The sequence below is a fragment of the Ambystoma mexicanum genome, chromosome 1p (genome assembly GCF_040938575.1).
Source record: "Ambystoma mexicanum isolate Mex_15411 chromosome 1p, UKY_AmexF1_1, whole genome shotgun sequence".
Taxonomy (NCBI): Eukaryota; Metazoa; Chordata; class Amphibia; order Caudata; family Ambystomatidae; genus Ambystoma; species Ambystoma mexicanum.
In genome coordinates, this window is record NC_090921.1 from 1,180,098,716 (window position 1) to 1,180,125,376 (window position 26,661).

The 26,661-nt window shown below is 43.7% G+C and overlaps 1 protein-coding gene across 1 annotated transcript in view; it reads left to right on the forward strand.

Moving 5' to 3' along the window:
• The window catches only part of LOC138532852 (IgGFc-binding protein-like), a 181,122-nt gene that overhangs the window by 69,378 nt on the left and 85,083 nt on the right, over positions 1 to 26,661 (forward strand). The window contains exons 7-8 of the mRNA XM_069641104.1: positions 18,147 to 18,714; positions 23,939 to 24,531. Of these exons, the coding sequence (XP_069497205.1) occupies positions 18,147 to 18,714; positions 23,939 to 24,531 (1,161 nt within the window). The remainder of the gene's footprint in view (positions 1 to 18,146; positions 18,715 to 23,938; positions 24,532 to 26,661) is intronic.

Below are 26,661 nucleotides of genomic sequence, written 5' to 3' on the forward strand. Positions count from 1 at the left end.
ATTGAAGGCCTCTCTTACTTGGGCACCGACCAGCGTCTGTACACAGATGATCTTCTGCTGGTTCTTAGTGGGGTTTTCACTTTATTACCCACAGCACTTCTGACTATAGAATAGTTTGGATAGATTTCTGGGTATAAGGTTAATTGGTTGAAATTCGAACTCTTTCCAATCAGGGAGACTTGCCAATGGCACAAGCTGAGGAACATCCCTCTGAAGTCGTGGTGAAAGAAGGCATCTAGGTGTTTGGATTATAATGAGAGCAAATGGACGAGGTTAAAGACAGCCTTAGTTATTGGAAAGCTCTGAAGATTTATCTGTAGGGAAGACTAACGTAATCAAAATGGTCATCATCCCGAAGGCGAGCTATCTATGCGTCCTCTGCATGGGTTTAAGGGAATCACTAGAATGATGAGGGAGTTCAAATGGAAAGGAAATCTAGCTTGCGCTGTTGCCTGGAAACTACCACTCAGGGAGGCCAGCAACGGTCTTGCACAGGCCAGCTCTATGAGGTATCACATCTCTGTCTACTTATAACATGTCTACAGATGGCTCGAAAATAATGGTGAGGATGGTTCAAACTAAGGTGGCAGGAAGAGATCAACAGACCTTGTCTCCACAATGGCTGAATGCAGGAGGGAGAGAAATGTTCCCGCAGAATATTTTTCTTATTTGTTGGTAAGGATGACTAGGGAATGGAAAAACGACCCATTTTCGAAAGCATCACAGTGGTTGAACCTGACATTTATGCTAGATGGACCCACTCTGTTCTGGACAAACTAGTACTTTTGCTGGGTGAGATGCATTGATGATGTGTGAAAACATGAAGGTTGGCTGGTCCTTTTATGCATAGAAAATCACATTTTCAGAGAATACCCAAAGCTGAAAAAGCAATGGGCTGCATCACTGAACTTGAGAACAACCCTTGAAAGCCGTTCAAACTGAGGAAGGTACTTCTGGAAAAGGTGAGCAAACGCCACATTGTGTCCCTTACTTTTAGGGTGCTAACGGACAAAGCTCACCTGGAGGAAAGGCTGATCGGGTTGTAGTCTGGAGAACAGGGCGGGGAGCTGTGAAGGAAGATTGGGCAGAGTGGTGTGTAACAACAGGCACACCTCTACACAGTTTGGAGCATGGACGTATTAGACACTGATGCTCATGTGTGTGCAGTCTCTGTGGGATACTGGGTCATGCTGAAACTGTAGGTTTGCATCAGCGTCCCCCCCACCCCGATCCTCAATCTGGCATTTTTTGGTCAGTACACTGAGCAGGTCTTAGGCCTATTGATCCTGGCTGATGTCATGCATACAAAATGGGAGCTGAACATGGATCGGCGACGGATTGGAGAAGGTGTTGTCGGTTTTAGCAGAATTACCATGGTGGTGGAAAAGCCAGTGACACCTATGCTACAGAATGAGAGAGCTCCCGTAAAAAGAGCTGATAGAGAACATTTCAGGGTATCTGGTCCAGGTTCCTTGAGAAGCTGTGTTGATGATCTCACTGGATCGCTGATAAATGGTGCGTAACTATTAAGGAACCAGTGAAACAGTTTCTACAGCAAATACTGTAAGTGATTTCAACCCGGCATTCCACCTAAGTCAATGCCTAGTGTGTGATTGTGACTGTTTATGCTTTTGAACCCCCTTGTCCTCCCATACCTCCACACTCTCCTCACCTGAACTTCCTGAGTTGTCTGTGTCTAGTAGATTCCGCCGGCTTAGGTAGTCTCTTCCCTTTTTTGGTAGCACTTGCCTGTCTCGGAGTGAAGCCACAGTGACCGCTGGCTGGACAGCCGTCCCGGGACTCCTCTTCCGGGAGCAGGCCGGAAAATCAGGGAAAAACCCACATGGGGGAAAAACCCTTAGTGAGGAGATTGTAGGCAGGCGAAAGTCCAAGGCAGAACTTGCAGGTAGGAAGAAGTGCCGAAATCTGCCGGAAGGATGACGAGGAACACACTCTGGTAGCTGAGGAGATTACTGCGGTTGAGTAGAGGAATCACTACGAGGTAGGGAACCGGCAGCCGAGGAGGGTGTGGTACTGCAGAACCACTAGGCCCCGAGAACAGAGCCCAGAGAGAAAGAGGAAGTGTGAAAGGGAAAAACTGGAGGACCGCTAACGGAGAGGGTAGCGGCAAAGGAGGAAAGCAGCGCCGCCGCCAAAGCAGCAACCGAGAGGGTAAAGGAGAGAACACAGGGATCGCCGTAAGATCAGCGAGAGAAAAAGGAAGAGGGGAGATCCACTGCCGGAGGAGATGGCAGAGAGACAGAAGAAAAGTAGGTAAACAGATTTGCTAGGAGAACGAAAACAAGCCGACACCAAGATCCGCTGCAGAAGCCGAAGCGGGCAGAGGATAACAGGAGGAGCCACTAAACAGAGCGAAGGAACCAGAGTAGCTAGAGCGAGAACCAGCGAGGTTGAAACGCAGCGACTGCCGGGATGAAGGAGAATTGAACTCCCGGCAGCCCTGCGCCCGGCCAATAGGCCTATACCAGAAACAAAGAAGGGACTGCAATCCCTATCTGCCGGTTCACAGTCTCCAACGTGGAAGGAGCCGCCAACCGTGGTAGCGATTGCGGATGACAGTGATGCACAGCTGGAACCCTTAATTATTTATTTATGTCTATAAGTTCTTTTATTTCTGAATGATATACCCTTATATCACTCCCCTCTCTTTGAATCCCCCCGGTCACACTGAACCAGGAAGCAGGCTGTTTTGCAAAGTTAAAAAGATTTATTTGATGTATTTCACAATATATATATATATATATACCACACTATTTAATATTTATACAATGATCACCACTGGGGTGATGTCACAATGAATCTCTTTAATCATACGGAGTAATAATAGGAACAATAATGCAGCATAGATTAATACTTTGTATGGGTTCAATCACAATTGCAATGTGATACACTTTCCCCCTGCACACTACTCAATCCCCCCCAATATGCAATATAAAGAGATGGAAGGGGAGAAAACAGGTTTCAGGAATACAGAATTCAACAAAATACTATCAATCCCAATTTCCCCCCAGGAAGCATAGAGAGAGAAACAGGAATGATTGCAAACTTGTCAAAACGGTTTTAAAGTTGGCTTTTCATGAATGGGAAAACACTGAAAAATGTATTTAATTCACTAAAAAATGGTTTCAATACTAGTGGGAGCCGCTTTGTATGGGATCAGACAAACACTAGCAATGATTATTGAATAACTAGCAGGTTGAAAACTTAATCCTGAGGTCGGATGCAATGTACAGCTGTTTCACAAGTGATAAATTTGAGCCAAACGAAAAATTTGCAGCAAACCTTTCCGCGCGCGGTAAGCGAGATTGCGGAAAAACTAGAAGGAGATGGGATGCGGTTTTGGATTTGTTGGAAATTTGTTTCTAGCATACACGGTGTAGAAGTTATGAAGGATTTTGTGGAGGTCGTTTTTTTTCAGAAAGAGATAAAATTTGAAAAACAGGGTGCGCTTTTAAAAGGAAATTACAAACAAGTTTCTTATACTAGGGAGTCTATGAAGCCACAAACTACACGACAGCACAGTCACCAACCCAGCGACACCTCTGGATGGTTTCTAGCTGCCGAGACGCTTGTATTTCCTCAGCAAATATATTAGCACAAAGATGATTTTAACACTACTATTATCAAAGAAGTATAGGGATGAGAGAAAGATTCAGGTAAGACAAAATATTTTCTACAATGCAGTTCTGAATATAAGAGAGTGGGTTTGGATAGGATTACTTATGGATAAGATATTTGCTAGCGACAATCCTATGCTTAGGATACTCACTACCACTGTTTGGAATGGACCCGTCAGAGATCTGGTCAGGGATATTTTCTGGACTGGAATTCTGCTAGCACCCCAGACTTGACTCAAAGCGCTCTGGTACTGCAATCAGCACAGCACTCTGGACACTGCATGGCAAAAATTGACTGGATCTGACGGGTTGGTTCTGGTTCGCAGCTATCTGGTTACAGCTCTGCTCTACTGGGTTGGATCTCTGGATTTCTGGCAAGAATTCTTAGCAAGAAAGCAGCACAGCTCAGCCAGGTTTTCTATAGCCGAGGGATTCTATTGGTTAGAGTATTTCCTCTCTCCTGATTCGAGAAGAAAACATGGTGTCATGATGACGCTGTATTTGATGTTTGAGGGAGAACCTCCCCTTTGTTTCTGCCCATAAAATCTATTTTTCATACAAGACATATTTACAATTTTGCAACCTTAATACCGATAGCATATTTATATCAGATATTTGTTGGAGCAAGTATTCATCCGAGCCCCATCACAGTGAGAGCTTGGATTTAGATTTGGCAATTATTTGCACTTTTGGTCTAGTACCCAATGTCAGATTTGTCCACATTTTGATACATATGTGTGCATGACATCTGGGCATAATCATGTGAAGTTTTATGTTTCTGGCATCCCCAAAATTACTACAAAACCACAAATTCTGTAGTCTTGTCCCTAAACAGCACAGAGTTCTGAGTAGTTTTAAAACCGTGACCAGGATTTTCATGTTAACAAAAACTATATTTTACAAACTTTTACAATTTTTCACAGTCCTCTGTCAGTCCTTTCAAAACAAATACTTTCTTGTGTTTTAAGGATATACATAATTGTCTGTCCCGCCCCCAAGTTTTGGTGAGTCAAGAGCAATCTCCGCCTCTCTTCCTTCTGGCAGTAGTTTCTGTTGACACTTGCATCAGCATATTCTTTTCAGCCAAGGAAACCCTTTGTCTCTCTCAGGGGCAGCAGAGCAAAGTCCCCTACCCTTTTCATTAGCATCTGTCGGAGAGTTCCTCGGGCAGAGAGCAAAAGGAAGGTACCGTTTGTTTGGGGCACGCTGTGGAATTTGCCTTTGAAGTTCTGTGGCTGGCATCAGTTCCCTTTAAAACCCAACTTGTTTAAATTTATCTTTGATAAAAGAAACTTACATTTTCAAAAATAGACACACAGATCTCTAATTCCAGTCTTTTTAAAACATAGAGATTGAATAGTGGAAACCTATATTGGTCTTAAGTCACTTCTTTTCAACAATTTGATTTTAATGCACAAGTTTAACTTCTAATGCACTTAACTGACAGCTTTCATACAGGTGGCCAACGGTACTGCACCCATATTCTGACAGATTTTCCACAGACAAGCACACTTTTTAAGGTGGATATTCTATGATGAATTCGGCTTCTCCTGACATTGTGTGCTTATGTGGATTCTTTAAATAAAGTGATGGCTAACACCCAGCAAGGGTGTTGGATCTTTTCTGATGTTTGGGAACCATTATATTGCAATTTCAGCAGTCAAGGAAAAAAGGATTTCAGAGCACCTTTGGGTTTCCTGGCAATGAAGTACTGCCTCTCATGAAGTTTCCATATGCACTCTGTGGCAGCCCAATGACAGGTTTTGGCAGTGTGGTCTCCTGTTCCCCACTGACACTGGCAAAGTAGATTGGCAGCCAACTTTTCCGGTTTCACTGTGCAGTTCTCAGAGGTTTTAGCGCGCATAGGGATTTTTGCGGCTATTCTGTTGGTTCTGGTGAAAGCAGCACACAGTGAGGTTGCAGGGCAGAGCCTAGTGGGTGAATACATCCCACAATACCCACTACACTGCCCCCAGATGGCCTTACCACAGGGCAAGTTCTTCCTTGCACTCATTGATGGCACCTCTATAAGTGTCAAATCTTGATGTGCACATCATGTGTTGCTTGTTTCACTGCAATCTGACTACAAAAAATGTATTAATGGCAGTTACTATTTTACTATTTGACAGTAGCATAACATTGTGGGTACACAAGCATGGGGTGTATATAACTGTATTATAGCAAAGCTGAAGAAAATGTATTCTAGGATGGCAGGTTAACCTTTTACATGCTAAATCCAGATGACTAGGATGGCTAAGATTGTCTGGCTATCATCAAAAATCCTATGATCTAATGCAGTTTGGTGCATGCACTTTAAGATATAATACAGGGCCAAAGGGTACAGTATTGCAAAAGTGAACATTTAGAGCAAGTGCAATGATTACACAGATGGTCACAGCTATGAATACACAAATGATGTTCTAGGTTAAATAATTGAAGAGTACAATTCTGATCTTACAGTTCCCACAACCCATAACTGTTGGTCAGCTGAACCATTCTGAATTACCAGTGTTCGGCGCTGGATGAAAATACATATGAGTAAATGTGCACAGGGCGCAGACACTGCTTTCTGACCAACAGTCAAATACATAGTATCTATCTCGCAGAGGGCGTGCTTGAGTGGGCATCTGAGAGTGACATTTCATGGGGGGGCACTTTATGCATACCCTGAATGGGAGGTCCCAGGTTATGCACGCTGTGCGCTACAGTTTGTTTTTGGCTTGATCCAGTACTTTGCAGCTACATTTAGTTAGCACTTACCAGGATTGCACACCACACATATGACCAGATGACGTAGCGATTAACTTCTTTCGGCTGCGTTTAAGTATACGTGGACACCGAGAGCACTCTTGCAGTGTGAGCAGCATAGGAAAATCCCATGCACTTCAGACGAAATTGCCTAAGGAGTGTAACGAAAACAATGAGGTGGACCCTGAAAAGTCGGACATATTAGCTTCCTGGAGAAATCACGACATTATATGCAGATTTAAAGGCCTCACTCACGGAAATAAGAACTCATACAAATAAACTGGAATTGGAAACTCTGGAAGTTTCAGACATATCTTTGAAAGTTTTTACAGGATTTGTTATCAGATTGTATGTTCTGTGGGGACTGTAACGTGCAGCTGGGCTCTCTAATTTATACTTTTGTTCCTGCATAATGAATTATATTACTGCATTATAATGTAAAGGCATAGCGGTATACCATGATTTCAAACACATATGCCACTTACATGACAAGTGGCATGAACCTCTACAGGCCGCTTCCATCCAAGAGCCAGGCAGTAAGTAACCTTGTCACTCAAAAGGATGGCCAACCCACCCAAGGCCCCTAACATCCATTACCATTGATCTTGGATCGATCAAAGGTTGAATTGGACACCACTCTTAAGAAAGCATCCACACTGGGACAAGGCGATTTGTCAAGCCATGCCACTGATGCAGTATACGGCTTCATTTTGCATGCGCCCCCTGCCGTAGTGTAGGTGCTACTGTATGAGCCGGCATCCCACAAAAGTATTGTGGCCACAAAGAGTTTAAAAATGGATAGGCTACACATCAAGGTGTGTACTTCTGTGGGGTCAAAAATATGGTGAATCAAAATTATTGATCTTCGTATCACGGAATGTTGCAGGAATAAAGGGAAAACGGGATGATAAAGATTGGCAGCAATTTCTGGACGATTTTTTTAATTATATGTCTACAGGAGACAAGGTTCCTGGGTCCAGAAGAAAGGCATGGATATATCTCCTATTGTTCACTTGCAAAGAAATCTGACAGTGGGCACCAAAGCGGCGGACTGATCACTTGGTTTAAAAGCACTTTATCTGGCATTAAAACGTTGGCCCACTCTCACTCCGCCGGCATTTTAACTGTGAAATGGGATATTGATGTTAGAACTGTCTGTTTTATTTTCAAAATCTATCTAAGGACCAATGCGAGAGCCACTGATGCTCTCTTGACCTACATTGAAGAACTAGAATCTCTTGCAAACCAACAACTTAGTAAGGATGACCATATGTTTTAGTGGGTGATTTTGATATACAACTGAAAACAGTTAATAAGAAGGAGAATTGAACTCCCGGCAGCCCTGCGCCCGGCCAATAGGCCTATACCAGAAACAAAGAAGGGACTGCAATCCCTATCTGCCGGTTCACAGTCTCCAACGTGGAAGGAGCCGCCAACCGTGGTAGCGATTGCGGATGACAGTGATGCACAGCTGGAACCCTTAATTATTTATTTATGTCTATAAGTTCTTTTATTTCTGAATGATATACCCTTATATCACTCCCCTCTCTTTGAATCCCCCCGGTCACACTGAACCAGGAAGCAGGCTGTTTTGCAAAGTTAAAAAGATTTATTTGATGTATTTCACAATATATATATATATATATATACCACACTATTTAATATTTATACAATGATCACCACTGGGGTGATGTCACAATGAATCTCTTTAATCATACGGAGTAATAATAGGAACAATAATGCAGCATAGATTAATACTTTGTATGGGTTCAATCACAATTGCAATGTGATACACTTTCCCCCTGCACACTACTCAATCCCCCCCAATATGCAATATAAAGAGATGGAAGGGGAGAAAACAGGTTTCAGGAATACAGAATTCAACAAAATACTATCAATCCCAATTTCCCCCCAGGAAGCATAGAGAGAGAAACAGGAATGATTGCAAACTTGTCAAAACGGTTTTAAAGTTGGCTTTTCATGAATGGGAAAACACTGAAAAATGTATTTAATTCACTAAAAAATGGTTTCAATACTAGTGGGAGCCGCTTTGTATGGGATCAGACAAACACTAGCAATGATTATTGAATAACTAGCAGGTTGAAAACTTAATCCTGAGGTCGGATGCAATGTACAGCTGTTTCACAAGTGATAAATTTGAGCCAAACGAAAAATTTGCAGCAAACCTTTCCGCGCGCGGTAAGCGAGATTGCGGAAAAACTAGAAGGAGATGGGATGCGGTTTTGGATTTGTTGGAAATTTGTTTCTAGCATACACGGTGTAGAAGTTATGAAGGATTTTGTGGAGGTCGTTTTTTTTCAGAAAGAGATAAAATTTGAAAAACAGGGTGCGCTTTTAAAAGGAAATTACAAACAAGTTTCTTATACTAGGGAGTCTATGAAGCCGCAAACTACACGACAGCACAGTCACCAACCCAGCGACACCTCTGGATGGTTTCTAGCTGCCGAGACGCTTGTATTTCCTCAGCAAATATATTAGCACAAAGATGATTTTAACACTACTATTATCAAAGAAGTATAGGGATGAGAGAAAGATTCAGGTAAGACAAAATATTTTCTACAATGCAGTTCTGAATATAAGAGAGTGGGTTTGGATAGGATTACTTATGGATAAGATATTTGCTAGCGACAATCCTATGCTTAGGATACTCACTACCACTGTTTGGAATGGACCCGTCAGAGATCTGGTCAGGGATATTTTCTGGACTGGAATTCTGCTAGCACCCCAGACTTGACTCAAAGCGCTCTGGTACTGCAATCAGCACAGCACTCTGGACACTGCATGGCAAAAATTGACTGGATCTGACGGGTTGGTTCTGGTTCGCAGCTATCTGGTTACAGCTCTGCTCTACTGGGTTGGATCTCTGGATTTCTGGCAAGAATTCTTAGCAAGAAAGCAGCACAGCTCAGCCAGGTTTTCTATAGCCGAGGGATTCTATTGGTTAGAGTATTTCCTCTCTCCTGATTCGAGAAGAAAACATGGTGTCATGATGACGCTGTATTTGATGTTTGAGGGAGAACCTCCCCTTTGTTTCTGCCCATAAAATCTATTTTTCATACAAGACATATTTACAATTTTGCAACCTTAATACCGATAGCATATTTATATCAGATATTTGTTGGAGCAAGTATTCATCCGAGCCCCATCACAGTGAGAGCTTGGATTTAGATTTGGCAATTATTTGCACTTTTGGTCTAGTACCCAATGTCAGATTTGTCCACATTTTGATACATATGTGTGCATGACATCTGGGCATAATCATGTGAAGTTTTATGTTTCTGGCATCCCCAAAATTACTACAAAACCACAAATTCTGTAGTCTTGTCCCTAAACAGCACAGAGTTCTGAGTAGTTTTAAAACCGTGACCAGGATTTTCATGTTAACAAAAACTATATTTTACAAACTTTTACAATTTTTCACAGTCCTCTGTCAGTCCTTTCAAAACAAATACTTTCTTGTGTTTTAAGGATATACATAATTGTCTGTCCCGCCCCCAAGTTTTGGTGAGTCAAGAGCAATCTCCGCCTCTCTTCCTTCTGGCAGTAGTTTCTGTTGACACTTGCATCAGCATATTCTTTTCAGCCAAGGAAACCCTTTGTCTCTCTCAGGGGCAGCAGAGCAAAGTCCCCTACCCTTTTCATTAGCATCTGTCGGAGAGTTCCTCGGGCAGAGAGCAAAAGGAAGGTACCGTTTGTTTGGGGCACGCTGTGGAATTTGCCTTTGAAGTTCTGTGGCTGGCATCAGTTCCCTTTAAAACCCAACTTGTTTAAATTTATCTTTGATAAAAGAAACTTACATTTTCAAAAATAGACACACAGATCTCTAATTCCAGTCTTTTTAAAACATAGAGATTGAATAGTGGAAACCTATATTGGTCTTAAGTCACTTCTTTTCAACAATTTGATTTTAATGCACAAGTTTAACTTCTAATGCACTTAACTGACAGCTTTCATACAGGTGGCCAACGGTACTGCACCCATATTCTGACAGATTTTCCACAGACAAGCACACTTTTTAAGGTGGATATTCTATGATGAATTCGGCTTCTCCTGACATTGTGTGCTTATGTGGATTCTTTAAATAAAGTGATGGCTAACACCCAGCAAGGGTGTTGGATCTTTTCTGATGTTTGGGAACCATTATATTGCAATTTCAGCAGTCAAGGAAAAAAGGATTTCAGAGCACCTTTGGGTTTCCTGGCAATGAAGTACTGCCTCTCATGAAGTTTCCATATGCACTCTGTGGCAGCCCAATGACAGGTTTTGGCAGTGTGGTCTCCTGTTCCCCACTGACACTGGCAAAGTAGATTGGCAGCCAACTTTTCCGGTTTCACTGTGCAGTTCTCAGAGGTTTTAGCGCGCATAGGGATTTTTGCGGCTATTCTGTTGGTTCTGGTGAAAGCAGCACACAGTGAGGTTGCAGGGCAGAGCCTAGTGGGTGAATACATCCCACAATACCCACTACACTGCCCCCAGATGGCCTTACCACAGGGCAAGTTCTTCCTTGCACTCATTGATGGCACCTCTATAAGTGTCAAATCTTGATGTGCACATCATGTGTTGCTTGTTTCACTGCAATCTGACTACAAAAAATGTATTAATGGCAGTTACTATTTTACTATTTGACAGTAGCATAACATTGTGGGTACACAAGCATGGGGTGTATATAACTGTATTATAGCAAAGCTGAAGAAAATGTATTCTAGGATGGCAGGTTAACCTTTTACATGCTAAATCCAGATGACTAGGATGGCTAAGATTGTCTGGCTATCATCAAACATCCTATGATCTAATGCAGTTTGGTGCATGCACTTTAAGATATAATACAGGGCCAAAGGGTACAGTATTGCAAAAGTGAACATTTAGAGCAAGTGCAATGATTACACAGATGGTCACAGCTATGAATACACAAATGATGTTCTAGGTTAAATAATTGAAGAGTACAATTCTGATCTTACAGTTCCCACAACCCATAACTGTTGGTCAGCTGAACCATTCTGAATTACCAGTGTTCGGCGCTGGATGAAAATACATATGAGTAAATGTGCACAGGGCGCAGACACTGCTTTCTGACCAACAGTCAAATACATAGTATCTATCTCGCAGAGGGCGTGCTTGAGTGGGCATCTGAGAGTGACATTTCATGGGGGGGCACTTTATGCATACCCTGAATGGGAGGTCCCAGGTTATGCACGCTGTGCGCTACAGTTTGTTTTTGGCTTGATCCAGTACTTTGCAGCTACATTTAGTTAGCACTTACCAGGATTGCACACCACACATATGACCAGATGACGTAGCGATTAACTTCTTTCGGCTGCGTTTAAGTATACGTGGACACCGAGAGCACTCTTGCAGTGTGAGCAGCATAGGAAAATCCCATGCACTTCAGACGAAATTGCCTAAGGAGTGTAACGAAAACAATGAGGTGGACCCTGAAAAGTCGGACATATTAGCTTCCTGGAGAAATCACGACATTATATGCAGATTTAAAGGCCTCACTCACGGAAATAAGAACTCATACAAATAAACTGGAATTGGAAACTCTGGAAGTTTCAGACATATCTTTGAAAGTTTTTACAGGATTTGTTATCAGATTGTATGTTCTGTGGGGACTGTAACGTGCAGCTGGGCTCTCTAATTTATACTTTTGTTCCTGCATAATGAATTATATTACTGCATTATAATGTAAAGGCATAGCGGTATACCATGATTTCAAACACATATGCCACTTACATGACAAGTGGCATGAACCTCTACAGGCCGCTTCCATCCAAGAGCCAGGCAGTAAGTAACCTTGTCACTCAAAAGGATGGCCAACCCACCCAAGGCCCCTAACATCCATTACCATTGATCTTGGATCGATCAAAGGTTGAATTGGACACCACTCTTAAGAAAGCATCCACACTGGGACAAGGCGATTTGTCAAGCCATGCCACTGATGCAGTATACGGCTTCATTTTGCATGCGCCCCCTGCCGTAGTGTAGGTGCTACTGTATGAGCCGGCATCCCACAAAAGTATTGTGGCCACAAAGAGTTTAAAAATGGATAGGCTACACATCAAGGTGTGTACTTCTGTGGGGTCAAAAATATGGTGAATCAAAATTATTGATCTTCGTATCACGGAATGTTGCAGGAATAAAGGGAAAACGGGATGATAAAGATTGGCAGCAATTTCTGGACGATTTTTTTAATTATATGTCTACAGGAGACAAGGTTCCTGGGTCCAGAAGAAAGGCATGGATATATCTCCTATTGTTCACTTGCAAAGAAATCTGACAGTGGGCACCAAAGCGGCGGACTGATCACTTGGTTTAAAAGCACTTTATCTGGCATTAAAACGTTGGCCCACTCTCACTCCGCCGGCATTTTAACTGTGAAATGGGATATTGATGTTAGAACTGTCTGTTTTATTTTCAAAATCTATCTAAGGACCAATGCGAGAGCCACTGATGCTCTCTTGACCTACATTGAAGAACTAGAATCTCTTGCAAACCAACAACTTAGTAAGGATGACCATATGTTTTAGTGGGTGATTTTGATATACAACTGAAAACAGTTAATAAGCACACATTTTTATGTAAAGACAATGATGAATTGTGGAAGGATCCCCCCTCGCATAGTATGGTCTGTATACGCTGCACTGCCTTTTCAGACAAACTAACACAAGAAATGATGTGTAAGGGCTACAGGGCATGCAATGGTAGATTTAGTCATGACATTCCTCCCAAAGCAACATTTAACTCAGGTTACCATAGCTCCTGTATTGACTACATACTCCTAAAAGTAGATAGCTGGAAATTATTTCCAATGTATTCAGCGTGTAGTGACCCTCTATGTCACTATCACAAGTCGGAATGAATAGTCAGACGGTTTATTATGATCAAGCAGAGGGGAACCTGGAACGGGTAAGAGTACCACGACAAGGGTTTGTCAATAAGAATCAAAAAGGCCTAATGCACGAAGTGCAAATCCCTATATTTGAGGTTCTAGTATCTGACTCCGGCGAACTTTCTACAAATATTTTTGAGAACAAGTCACCAATCTGTTACTCCCTCTACTGACAAAGACTTGCTCTTCGAGGTGAAGAAATGGCAAATACCAACGTGGGTGTTTTGACCAGAAATGTCGCTCTAAGAAAGCCAATTTATTGGCAATTATGAAATCGAAGGAACAAAGGGATAGTCAGGCAGTAAGGCCAATAAGAAATGACTACAAGGCACTTTTGATATAAAAGAAAGCTACATTTGAAAAAAATAAATGGGATGAGTGCAAATTAGTAACCAAAAATGAAAGACGCCAAAGCTTTCTGGAAGATAGTTTCCACCAATATTGCTGTGCCCACTCTGCCCATCGAACCGTTGATTGCAGAAAATGACTGCTATATCCACCATAGTGTAATTGACTAAGTCCCTGTATCCAAATTGCAGAGAGGAGAGGGGCACTCCACGTTGGAGTGTATACCGACCGATTATGTGTTGGACATATCTCCCAAGGAGGTGGAAGAGGCAATTTTGACACATAAAAGAAATAAATCCCCATCACCACATTTTATACCAGCAGATCTTTTTCTCGCAGATCTCAGAGTTTGGGGGCCTACTCTATGGTAAATATTTATTAGGATAATTAGCAGTCAATTGTTAGCTCTTACATGGAGAGGAGCCATAATAGTCCCAATATATAAAAAAAAGGGTAGCAAAGCGATCTGCAAAACTATAGGCCCATCTCTATAATTGACGCTACCTCTAAGATCGATGGGAAAATGCTACTGAAGAGACAGGAGGAGTGGATGAGCTACAATCAAATCCTCCCTCCGATTTAGAGGCAGGCAGGCTTCAGAGCAGGTATAGGCCCGCTGGATCAGAACAAATTTGGCAGTACGTAGTTCAATTGGGTATTTCTGATAAATCTCTGAGCTGTAATACGAAGCCTCTATTCTGACTCAGGTGTGCCTGGGTAAGGGTGGGTTTTGACACACCCTTTCCCAGTGGCTAGAGGCGTAAGGCATGGCTGTGTTATAGCCCCTACTCTTTTTAGCCTTTATATAAATAAAATTGTTTAGAAATTTAAAGTGTATATATAGATGCCCCCCTCCATGGCAGAAAAAAATGGGAATTCTCCCATATGCTGATGACATGGCATTGATCAGCAAAACAAAGATAGGTATTCAAAATGCACTACATTCATTTGCAGCTGTAGCCTTGAGTATGGGATTGGAAATGTAATCTTTCTAGGACCAAATCACTCGTTTGCTCTAAAAAGATTGTAAAATCTACCCCACTAAACCACTTGGGAAACGTTGAAGTTGGGAAGGTTGACTGCTATGACTACCTGGGAGGCCGTTTGGACAAAAATGAGGTCGATTGGGGAAACAGATGGATAAGTCTATATAGAACTTCACAAGGCAAAGGGGGTGGGGCCCCACTATGCTTTCTGGAACAGTAGGGTTGGATTGCAATTTACCGCAAAAAATCCTTCCAACAGAAGACTGATCTCTTGGATTGGAGTAGAAACTACACCTATATAGCTAAACTGCGGAATTACATTCAAATAGAAAAGGTGATTCATAGTTACCAGAAATTCCTGCCATACCTCCTCTGTATTTCTAGCCCAGCAATTCTAAATTTGGTGTTACTCTTGCGTACTAATTAACTTCTACTTCTTACTATCTGTGGTGCCCAACTAAAAATACCATCGGAATGAGATACTGCCGAATATGTAAAACCCCAGAGATACCTGAGACAGCAAGGCATGTGCTCACTGAGTGCATGAGGTTAGGATCAGTATATATGTGTGCATTTCACAAGTTTGTACACAACTATGATGCTATCAAAATAAGTGCACATTTCTGGAATTATTGCTTAAACTCAGGGTCGGACTCTATGCACATTGCACGTTTCCAAATTGTTATGCATAGAAAAGTATTTAGAGACCAGTGCCTTAAATCAAAGCTATAGAACAAAATGGTATCACTATTGGTATATGCAATATTCTATAAAGAGATAATTGCAATAGTGAGTGACAGAAGTACTGCCTTTCGGTCCTGGTGCGCTATGTATCATAGCACTGTGCTGTACGCCTCTATTTATTTATTTGAGGCTCTACTGTCTTCCTTTGGCCTCGCTTTTAACACTGCATGAACATGGTTTCATAAGGCACTGTGACACTGGACATTATCACTTATGTTCCCCATTTACCATTGGCCCTTCCCCATTCCCATTTTTGCCCTATACCATAATTACCTCGGAAGTCCCTTTGCGGGTCCCTACTTTAACGGCTGGTCCAGACCAGCCGTTAAGGTTGGGAGCCGCAAAGGGACCTTGTAATCAGGCGTTAAGGGTTTAACGGCGCCAACACCTTTTACGGCGCTGTTAAACCCTTAACGCCAGGGTCGTAATGACCCCCCCTGTGTCTTCCGATAAATAAGCATTGGCTGATGTTCTTGCACAAAGTGGAGCAAAAAGAATCCCCTGGGTTCTTTATGTCACCGATCTAAGTGCAAACCTGGGGTTACCCCCAACCTCTACCATTATAAACACAGGAAACTCAATCCCAAAAGCACCCATTTTTCAGAGGTATAAAGACTGATACCATCAACTGAAATTATCATCCATAGACTCTACTGGCATACCGCCAAAGAATCTATCACTCAAATCCCACTTTGACCTGGAAAAAGCATCTAAAGATTCTTGAAGAGAAGGAATTGAAAATCCTGGATTTGAAAACCAGGTTAGGGGTCTTGCAATTGGCATCAATCAGAGGAATTTGGGGTGGGGGTACTACAGTCAGTTGCAAAATCTATAAAATTGAGAAAGAGGATTTAGTGCATGGCTTGATTTTTTGTCCTCTTAATAACAACTTGAAGCACAGATGGATTTTCCCAATTTATAAGAAGTTAAATATTGTGACTACAAGTGAGGCCATTCAGAACTTTCTGGGAACCCAGAGCAACTTTGAACTCTGGGCTCAGTGTCAATATTTGAAGAAAGCATGGCGCTTAAGAAGGACATACATAAAGAGCATCGTGGCAATCAAAATTGTTATGAAACCACTAGTTTTTAAGTTGGAAATTTAAATTGGGATTTTAGGGGTCTTGCAATTGGCATCAATCAGAGGAATTTGGGGTGGGGGTACTACAGTCAGTTGCAAAATCTATAAAATTGAGAAATAGGATTTAGTGCATGGCTTGATTTTTTGTCCTCTTAATAACAACTTGAAGCACAGATGGATTTTCCCAATTTATAAGAAGTTAAATATTGTGACTACAAGTGAGGCCATTCAGAACTTTCTGGGAACCCAGAGCAACTTTGAACTCTGGGCTCAGTGTCAATATTTGAAGAAAGCATGGCGCTTAAGAAGGACATACATAAAGAGCATCGTGGCAATCAAAATTGTTATGAAACCACTAGTTTTTAAGTTGGAATTTTAAATTGGGATTTTATCGAATGACAGTTTGTATGTTTTAACAAATGTAGTCATGGGACTGATTTTGTATCATTGTATTGTGATGAATTTTTTCTTTTATTATGTGGATTTTATGGTTTATATACCAAAATAAATGGTTTACTACTACTACCATGCAACATCATGTGACTATGAATGGGATGAATGGGCAACATTGTCCTACATCTGCTCATGTTTAGTTTGACATGAGCAGTGCACCTGGGATTCATGCTTGTGCTACAGATTGGGGTTCCTTTACTTCCTTGTTATACTTTTTTCGACTTTATGTTCTTCGGAACAGTGTCATTTATGTCTATGGCCACGGTTTGTGGTTTCCCATTGTCCCTAGTTTCTTGGACCATGGTATGCATCTAGACGTTCTGTTACTGTGTGATGCACTGATTACTTAGATGTCATTTGCTTGATGGTTGATGAAAGTATTTCTAGTCTAGGGCTCTTACACTACTGTCAGAGAGAGGAGGGAGTTTTTCATTCAGATGCAGAGGGGGGAGAGGTAATGGTGTGCGTAATGTAGAGTGTGATTTGGATTGGTAGTGTAGCATCTTGGGTCAAGTGGTGAGGATTGCTCTGATGTTTGATTTACTATAACAGGGGTCTGTACAATTCTGTACTCCAGATTATGGCGACTAAGACTTCTATGATCCCTCGTCATTGACTATAAAGGCTGAGACTGATGATAGTTAAGGTACAAAACATATGGCAAACCAAAGGCTGAAGATCCCTGTAAAGAAGGGGAATGCGTAGTGTGCTATTCGTAAGATGGAGGATGTGTAGTGGCTTGCACAGTGAATGACGTTATGATGGATGGAATTTGAATGCAGTGCATGCAGAGTGCACGCGTGAGGTTCTAGAGTGGGTGGTGGACAAGATGTACCACTTACAAAATGTACTTCACATAACTGCTCACCTGTGTACTTGCTTTAGAGAAATGGAATGCAGGCAGCTTCATCTTATTGCTGTGCCCTGTTGCCCTTCATGTTCTTGCCTTTGACCTCTTGTCAGTTTTCTTGTATGAAAAAAGGAGTTTGTGAAATATTGTGCATGGCAGAGATTTCAGTCACCCTCAATGGCGTAAACATATTTCTAGGAATTTTCAGCACACCAGTTTTAAAGAGTAGTTTGTGAGTGTTCACTTTTAAAGTTATGGACAAGCTATAACAGCTGCCTCCAGTGAACCAATACAAGTGTAATACCACGATAGTCAGAACATAGAAAGATGAAACAGAAGGTTTGATTTTGGGATAACTTCTGATTGGAAAATCTTACATTTTTTCTAGGTGGACGGAGTTCTTACCTCTTTGCCTTTCTACTCTGCTGGGAAAACATTGACCGCGTTCTGCAGTGGAGATTCCGTAACTATCAAGACCGCTTCTGAAGTCACAATGCGATATTATTGGGATGGCCGAATCACTGTAACCATGCCTAGCACTTACAATAATGAGGTTTCTGGACTTTGTGGGAACAGCAATGGGGACGCTGAGGATGATTTTACTATGAAAGATGGAAACCTTGCCCCTAGCGCTGTTGAGTTTGGAGAAAGTTGGAAGGTCCGCGATGTCCCAGGATGTACATCAGAGTGCACTGAAAATTGTCAAAATTGCAGCGAAGAAGAAGACCACAAGTACAAGACTGCAGAGTACTGCGGCATCATCAACAAGCCAAATGGGTCGTTCAGTCAATGCTACGATACCGTCGACGCAACAACGTACTTTATCGACTGTGTCTCTGACACTTGCCAGAAACGGGGTGACCCGTCAATAATGTGCAGCGCCATCAGCGCCTACGTCACTGCATGCCAGGAGAAGGGAATAGAAATCCAAGAGTGGAGAACTAGACAATTCTGTAGTAAGTTGTGCCATTGATTTCATCTTACTATGCATGTTTTTTTCATTTTATTGACATACCAACAACTCTATTTGCACCTTATTACTGCCACAGTGTGGCAATGCATGAGGTTTAGTACTCCAAGGCATTACAGCATGGTCTGTTTGAAAGGGTCTTCCTTTAGGTGGAAAAACAAAGCTGGAGAAGAAAACCTGAGTCTTTAATCTGGGATGGGTCAGGCCGGTGTGACAAAGCTGTAGTGAAACGCATAAGTGCATAATGTTGTTTATGGTTGCCAGCAAGAGAGAGTCATTCCATGTATGATGGATGGCAAAGAACAGCTTCATGAAACCTGTCTGCTTTCTATGAGCAGATCTGAAGCCTCTAGAATTCTCCTCACTAAACATAAACATATGTGCCTAGCAAAATTGTGATACCTTCCTCCGTAGAGGACCCTTTCCTTCATTCAAACCCAATGCCACTTTGGGCCCGGACATTCTACCCAATTAAATCTCAAACGCCTCTTTTAAAAACAAGAATTCTTTAACAGAGGCATATTCAAAAATATTACTTTATGGCTCTTTTCCTCGCTCCCTAGGCTGTTGCTGTTCATCAAATGACACAGAACCTGAACAGGAACAAATGCAGCAAAGAACATGCGAATTTCCCTCAGGACAGTTTACCACCTGATAGTGGAAATAATGTCCAAAGGCCAGTAGTTAATGGTTAGAGGTGGCTTTCCATGCCTATTAACACAGGCTTTGGATTGCTTGCAAGCCTTTGGCTGCACGCGAATGCATGAATTCATGGCAGGGGTAGATGACATGGTGGCCCTACTGACCGCCAGCAACACGAGCATCGCCTGCACCAGCGGGAAATGTGATCGCATATCCAATACCCAGTCATGATTGGATGCATTGTTTGGAAACCTTTTCCCATTGCAGACAGGCAGAACAATTGTTTTCTATCTTGTTGGGAAAGGGCACGACCCAAAAGCTCTAGCAAGCAACCCTGCAATTGTGAGGCATCCTGACTGGTTAACGTCTGGGTTTGCACTTTCATTATCTCAGTTCTCACCAGGGTACTGTTTCTGATCTGTGCGTTTGAATATGACAACCGGCCCTGGCATTTATTTATTTATTTGGTCATTTGTAGAGCGCACCCAACCCTGGGGCATCTGGTGAAATGCTAGTAGACACAGTGTTTGAATGTAACCCTATGATTGGGGTGTACACCTATCTTAGTTTCTCCTAGAAATACAGGTCTACTTTAGCTGTTGGTTTCGTGTGGAAGAAGACATTTAACTTAAGATCAAGTGCGGAATCCTGCTAAAGGAGCTGCAATACTGCACACGACATCTTTTTGGTTGACAACCTCCCTAGTACCTCTGGGAACCCGACTTCCGACTTGTCAGAATCGGACACTTCCCTTGTCTTGGCAGAACCAGCTTGGATGACATCTCAACTGCTGTGCCCTCAACAGCTTTCCAAGCTTAGCCATTGGGGGAATTCTGCTGATTTGATGAAGGGGGCACTGATGTGCCATGTACCTGACAAAGGTAGAGGACCGTAGCAATAGACCCAAACTAGGGTCGTGCCGACAAAGACACCACAGAATTGTGCCATCACCTTTCCTTCATCCTAAGCAGGGCTGGACTGGCATATAGGGAACTCTGGACATTTCCTGGTAGGCCTCTGCACCCTGTGCCTCTTTTGTGTGACATTTCCAAATTATCCCATAGCAAAAGGGGTGGGCTTGCTGAAAATATATAATATGCGGCCACTTTAAAATTATTTCCAGGGCCTCTTTTGGTTCCCAGTCCAGCTCTGATACTAAGAGCATTATTATTTTGCTGTGTGTGCTTAAAGATCAGCTGAACACACACGAGACAGTACTCGGCCTCAACAACTATTTCACTTGGTCAAGATGGGTGTAACTAAGGCGTATACATCCTGGCAACAACAAACTACAGATAAATAAGGCTAGTATTGTGCAAGTGTCAGCTGTGTCAAAGGGCCAACTGAAGGAATACTGGTCTCCCTCAGGCTCCCTATGTGGTGTTCAGTCCCAGAAATCTAGCACTCAGCACGCTTCAAGGTTCACTCTCATTCTCAGGGTTACAGCCCATCTCACTTCTTGTCAATAACCTACAACAGGTATGGCTCCCCCCTCTGCTCCCCCCTTGTTTTAGAGTATGTACCAGGCATGGATATTCTCAATCCCCAGCCTTGGATCACCTTCCTGGGCCAGGATGAATAACTCCAGCAAACTCCTATCAGAAGGTATTGCTTCCTCCTTGCATAGTGCTTTCTCCAGGTGGTGCGATTGCCTAGTGAATCGTTGGAGCTCTGCACAAGCTCTTTAGATCTTTCCCTTGGTCTGATCCCATTTGGGGTCTTTGATATTGGCCTTAACGGGATATTACACTCTCTCTCTCTTTCTGTTTTTCTCTCTCGCTCTCTCCCAGTCTCTCTCTCTCTTTCTTAATCTGGTCTCTCCCAGGGTTTGAGATATAGTTTGAGTTCTCTATTAATCTACTCTCCCTCATTGTCTGGCTGTACACTCGGGGCTCCTTCTCACCTTTTCCTTCCTTCAGATCAGCAACGTGCCATGCTATCTAGTCCAAAACCCTAGGCTCTTTTATGTGGTTTCCGATGGACCTGTTCATACAATAATGTTCCTGATTGTTTTTCCAGTGACCTGTTGGTTGTCCCCTTTGCTCTGTGTTCCATTTCAAGTGTTTACCACTTTCCGTAAGGGTTTCCATGTGTATCTCCAAGTCATAGTCTTGTTGGTAATTACATTTACTAAGGCAATACACAAGGGTGACTGAGGCCATAATAGGCCGATCAGGCATCTTGGAGTTAGGCAGAAGCTCCAACATGGCTGCGTAGGTCAGCAGCATAGAGCTGCATCTCAGTGCCAGCTCTCCCCTGTATAGTGGCAGCACAGGAGCAAGCTAAGCGCCTCTCTCTGTTGTCCGTGGCAGCATCTGCGGCTCCTGGATGGGCTCCCTTTGGGTGGTTTGAGTTGTTCGATACCTTCCTAGTGGGTACTGAACTTCAGATCAATACAACTCTTCTGGCCTATTCTATTGGAGTGATCCCGAGGTTAAATCTGCTGTGCGATATACACCTTTGGTAACAGTACACAAGAAGGACCGGTGGGAGTTGAATGGCCCTGAGGAATCCCACATATAGTGCCCTGGGGTAGCTCTTCACAGTGCAGGTGGGACTTTCTGGTCCCCAAGAGCACCTGTATGCCCCACAGAAGGGACATCTAAAGCGACTTCATCACAGATGTCCCCCTCCACCCTGTCGTAACCGCAAACTTCTCAGAGGCCTTGGTATGTGTTCTTCCCAATAGAGAATGCCCGTAGCTATCCCAGTACCACCGTCAAGGAAGTTGTGTCACCATCAGACTGAAAGGTCTTCTGCATAAACAGTTCTCCAGTGACAACTAAGCAGCTTTGAGGGTCAACAGGAGACTTCTGCCCGACTCCATGGCTGTACCAAAACTAAGAAACAGGGGAAACCAAATAACAGGACCATGGGAACCCTAATCCTAAGAAACCAAACTGGGCAGTACATCTCATAAATCATAAATGGCTGCATTTGGTCGGTTGTAGGTCAAAGGATCGAAAAAAAGGATCGAATGGTAAAAGGATCGATTCAAAAGGATCAAAAACAAAAGGATAGAAAAAAATGTATTTTTATTTTACATTTTTTTTTTGGGTTGGGGGGTCCCCTGTTTTTGTGGTAAAAACCACTTTTTTTACTTTACGAAAACCTCCCAAAAAATATATAATTAAAAAAAAAATTCGATCCTATTCTTTTCGGCCCTATTGCGTCGATCTTTTTACATTCGATCCTTTAACTGAACACCATTTTTTATTTGGTCGAATGTCAACTGCTTTCCTCCTAGTTTTCAATATGCGCCCAGCATCCTACAAGTGGACGCACAACCACATTTCCCATTATTGATGACAATGTTAAACTGAGCATCATGATCGTCTCTGACTCAGACAATGAGCCCAAAGTTGGCTTAAACCCATAAGCCTGATGTAACCCAGCATTGTGGTGAAACATCAAACTGCCCATGAACTTTAGGAGTGCATTTTCTATGATTCTTCTCCAGGGAACCGTAAAGAGCTGTACCCTCTGAGGAGATGCACACCAGAACCACATGGTTCCCAGAAAGTATGTCTACGTACCCCACCATCGATGACAATGTTTGGCTAACTTGGCATCATGGCCGTCTTCTACGCAGGCAATGAGCCCGCTTATACCCTAAAACTCCAGCTAGTCTTTAGACCCACAATGGCTAAGCAGTTGACGCTAACCAAATACGTGAAGGTACTTCAGAACTCTTACACCTCAAGATTCAGACCTTTTACAGAATAACACCACTGTCAGCTTACACAGCACTGTTTGCCTTTTTAGTTTTGGCTAGTAGGTGGCGATAAAGTGCAGTCTATAAGGCACAATTACTGCATTACAGTTCAGCGAAGGAGAAATGGCATATGAGGCGGGATACAAAGCTTGTAGGTGTTGTTTGGTTATTTACCCACCCATTTAGTGCCCATGACTATATGAATCCCTGTGGCCATTTCCACCCACGTCCTGCCCCTCTCCATCCAAAACACATCTTCCTAGGATCTCTTTGAGGTAGTTTGACCAAACCTTGGGCTCACTTTGAGCTCAAAATGCCTGCCAGTGTTTATTTTTTATACAGTCTTCTGAAAATTAATGGGTTAATTGGAGTTGTAAAAGTGATACTGGTGTAACAAAAATGTCCTAACCAGGTCTGCCTTTAACCACTCGATTTATAAGCACTATGTATGTTCTTGACTAAAGTCCTGTTTTAAAACAAGTATTATCAAAGCCAACAGTTTTGGCTTGTGTACAATTATTAGGCATTTGTTAGGCACAGGTATTAAATACCCAGGTAATCAAAGCATTTTGCAGCGTCTACCATCAGTTGTCAGTTATTACCACTTCGACAGTGCCTGACAAATGCGTTCTCATGCCCACACAAAAGCCAAAACTGTTTGCATTATCAATGTTTGTTTTTTCCCCAACCTCTAGAAAAACTCTGGAAGAAATCCATCTCCTATGTTTGAAACATCCCTTTGTCATGGGCCATTGCTAATAAAAAACTTTACCAAATGTTCCTGTAAATCCCAGTACTGCAATTCTCTATTTCCAAATGGCATGCTGAGGTTCTCTTCTTATGCCTTCTGCAGATCCTGTGTGTCCTGAAAGCCGTCACTACGAGTTGTGTGGGAAAGGATGTGCCGACACCTGCTATGGCCTTGCCCCGCCGACTGGTTGTGATGAGAAGTGTAAAGAAGGTTGCTTCTGTAACAGCGGATCCATACTGAGTGGAGACCAGTGTGTCCGCATTGCAGACTGTGGCTGCACCCACATGGACAGATACTACCCGAGTGGGCAAGACTTCTACCCTGATGACTCATGCCAGGAGAGATGCTGGTGCACAGGCAATGGAGTTGCAGATTGTGTGAAGACATCCTGTGGTGCCAACGAGGAATGTAAAGTGGTGAAGGGCGTGCGGGGCTGTCACCCCTCGGGATATGGCACGTGTGCAGTGATGGGAGCTTCTCACTACTTGTCCTTCGATAATCGTTCCTTTGACTTCCAAGGAACTTGCACTTACACTCTGGCGACCATCTGCGGCGGCCAATCAGGACGCAGTTTCTCAGTAGTTGTGGAGAACCAACGGCTAGGCAGCACCCACGCAGCCGTCACCACGTTGGTCTCGGTGTCAGTGCATGATCAAAATATCATAATGGAAAGAGGCATGCAGTGGACAGTAAAGGTGAGCTGCTTCCGCTGTACTCCATATGCAATCACAAGCACTTTCATCTAGGCACTGGCTTTCTGTTAACAACTGTAGGTGGACAGAGAGAAGAACGAGGGCACATGCAGTGGCGTCGCCAGGAATCCAAATTAGGAGAGGCAAAGAGGGGGCCAAAGACAAAAGTAGAGGGGGGGGGGGCACAGACAAAAGTGGGGGGCCGACTATGAAAGGTAATGTGTGATGTCACAAGCACTCCTGCAGAGAGGCTTTTGTGCATACCAACTACCCACACTGCACCCCACCCCCCATCAGAATGCAGGCACGAAACCATTCAGTGACTAATGGCCCATCATTAGCAGTTTTGTGCTCTGCATTCTGATGGGAGGGGGCTGCAAGCTGCTCTGCACACTATGGAGGTTGCTGTGCAGAAGCCGGGCAGGGGCACTTGAGAAGTGGCTTGTGCTTATGTTCATACCAATTGCAGAATGCATACCAAGATCACTGCTTGCTTTGAGACAAAAGGAGAGTATTTGCCATGTGATCTGCAGACATTTGCCTCAGTGAGTGTCACAAATAACACCACAAATAGAGAACACGTCACTGCTCGCCTTAGATAGGGGGGGCCCAGGATTTCAAAGGGGGGGCACGGCCCCACCGGGCCCTCCCCCTAGCGACACCACTGGGCATGTATACAGACGGCGGGGTAGAATTGTGATCAAGTCTGTTAGATCCAGTGTCCAGCAGCATATTGCAAAGGGAGAGACCTATGCAATGATAGACAGCTCATTTGAAATGGAGGCCGTACTGTTGAGGTGGCTTACATTTCTCACGACTGTGTAACTGGCCGGGGCTTGAAAATGTTCCCAACACTTTCATGCTTCATGCGTAGTACAGTAGCACAATGGAGCGCGAAGATGTTCGTTCAACAGAGTTGACATTATTAATGAAGCAGTGTTTCAGCGCAGTGATCATCCAGACAAACCCATGCAGGGTGGTGGCTGCAACCTGTGTCTCGCCAGATGCGTTGGACTACTACTCCCATGATTCCTCACCATTGACTTTGCTGGCTAAGACTGATGGGGTTTCTCGTCCAAAAGATCTAGAAAGGTAAAAGACCCTTTTATGCAGACACACGCCATGCTCAGAATTGCAGGCAGTGCTTTCAGTAAAACATTTTCGAGGGGATTGGGTCCTCCGACGTATTCCATATCTATGACAGGTAATCACCACAGCTGTGCTGCTTCGGAAACTTTTCCGGCGTCTGCGTCCTGCGTCGATGACGTCGATACGCCGACGTCTAGGACCTCCTCCGACGTCCGACGTCATCCGATGTGATAAGTAGGACGCACGACGCCTGTAGCCTCAGTTCCGTTTTTTCCGCGAACGTGTTGCTTCGTGTTTCTCGGTTCTAAGCCTCGTCTCTTTGGTGTTCTGTTCTTTCTGGTTCTTCGAACCTGTTCGTTTGTGAATTTCGGCGATGTCTTCTACTTCGTCTTCAACCCCGCGTCCGGGCTTTAAGAAGTGCGGGGAGTGTGGGTCCAAGATGTCGGTGACTGACTCGCACGACGCCTGCCTCTGGTGCCTCGGGGAGGCCCACGACACGGATGACTGTGTTGACTGCCTGTCGCTCACGTCCAAAGCCTTACGCGAACGTAAGAAGAAGTTGTCGGTAGGTCGGGTGTCCAAGCCCCGGAAGTCGAAGTCGGCGGGGCTTTCGACGGATGATTCGAGGGGTGACTCTCCGCGTCATCGTCGGAAGTCTCGTCGGTCTTCTTCTAGGAGTGGGTCTCGCCACTCCTCAGCCTCTTCGAGGCATTCTCGGAAGCGCCGTCACCGTTCGCCTTCCAGGTCCTCTTCCGAGGATTCTGCCCGGCACGTCGGTTACCCCACCAGCCGTGCGACGCCGGAGGAATGGGCTTCCTTCGGGAAGAAAATGTTGGCGATTCTTGAGTCGCAGGGTACTCAGCCGTCCGCGCCCCCGAGTGGGGTCGGCCGTGTGAGGTCGAGAGACACCGCTCGCAAGAGTGGTCGGCACGAGTCACGGGAGCGGTCCCGTTCGGACAAGGAGGCTCGTTCTCGCCGTACCCGTTCCAGGTCCCGGTCCTCGACGCGTTCGAGACCGTGTGCTCCTGTGAAGTCTTCGAGGAA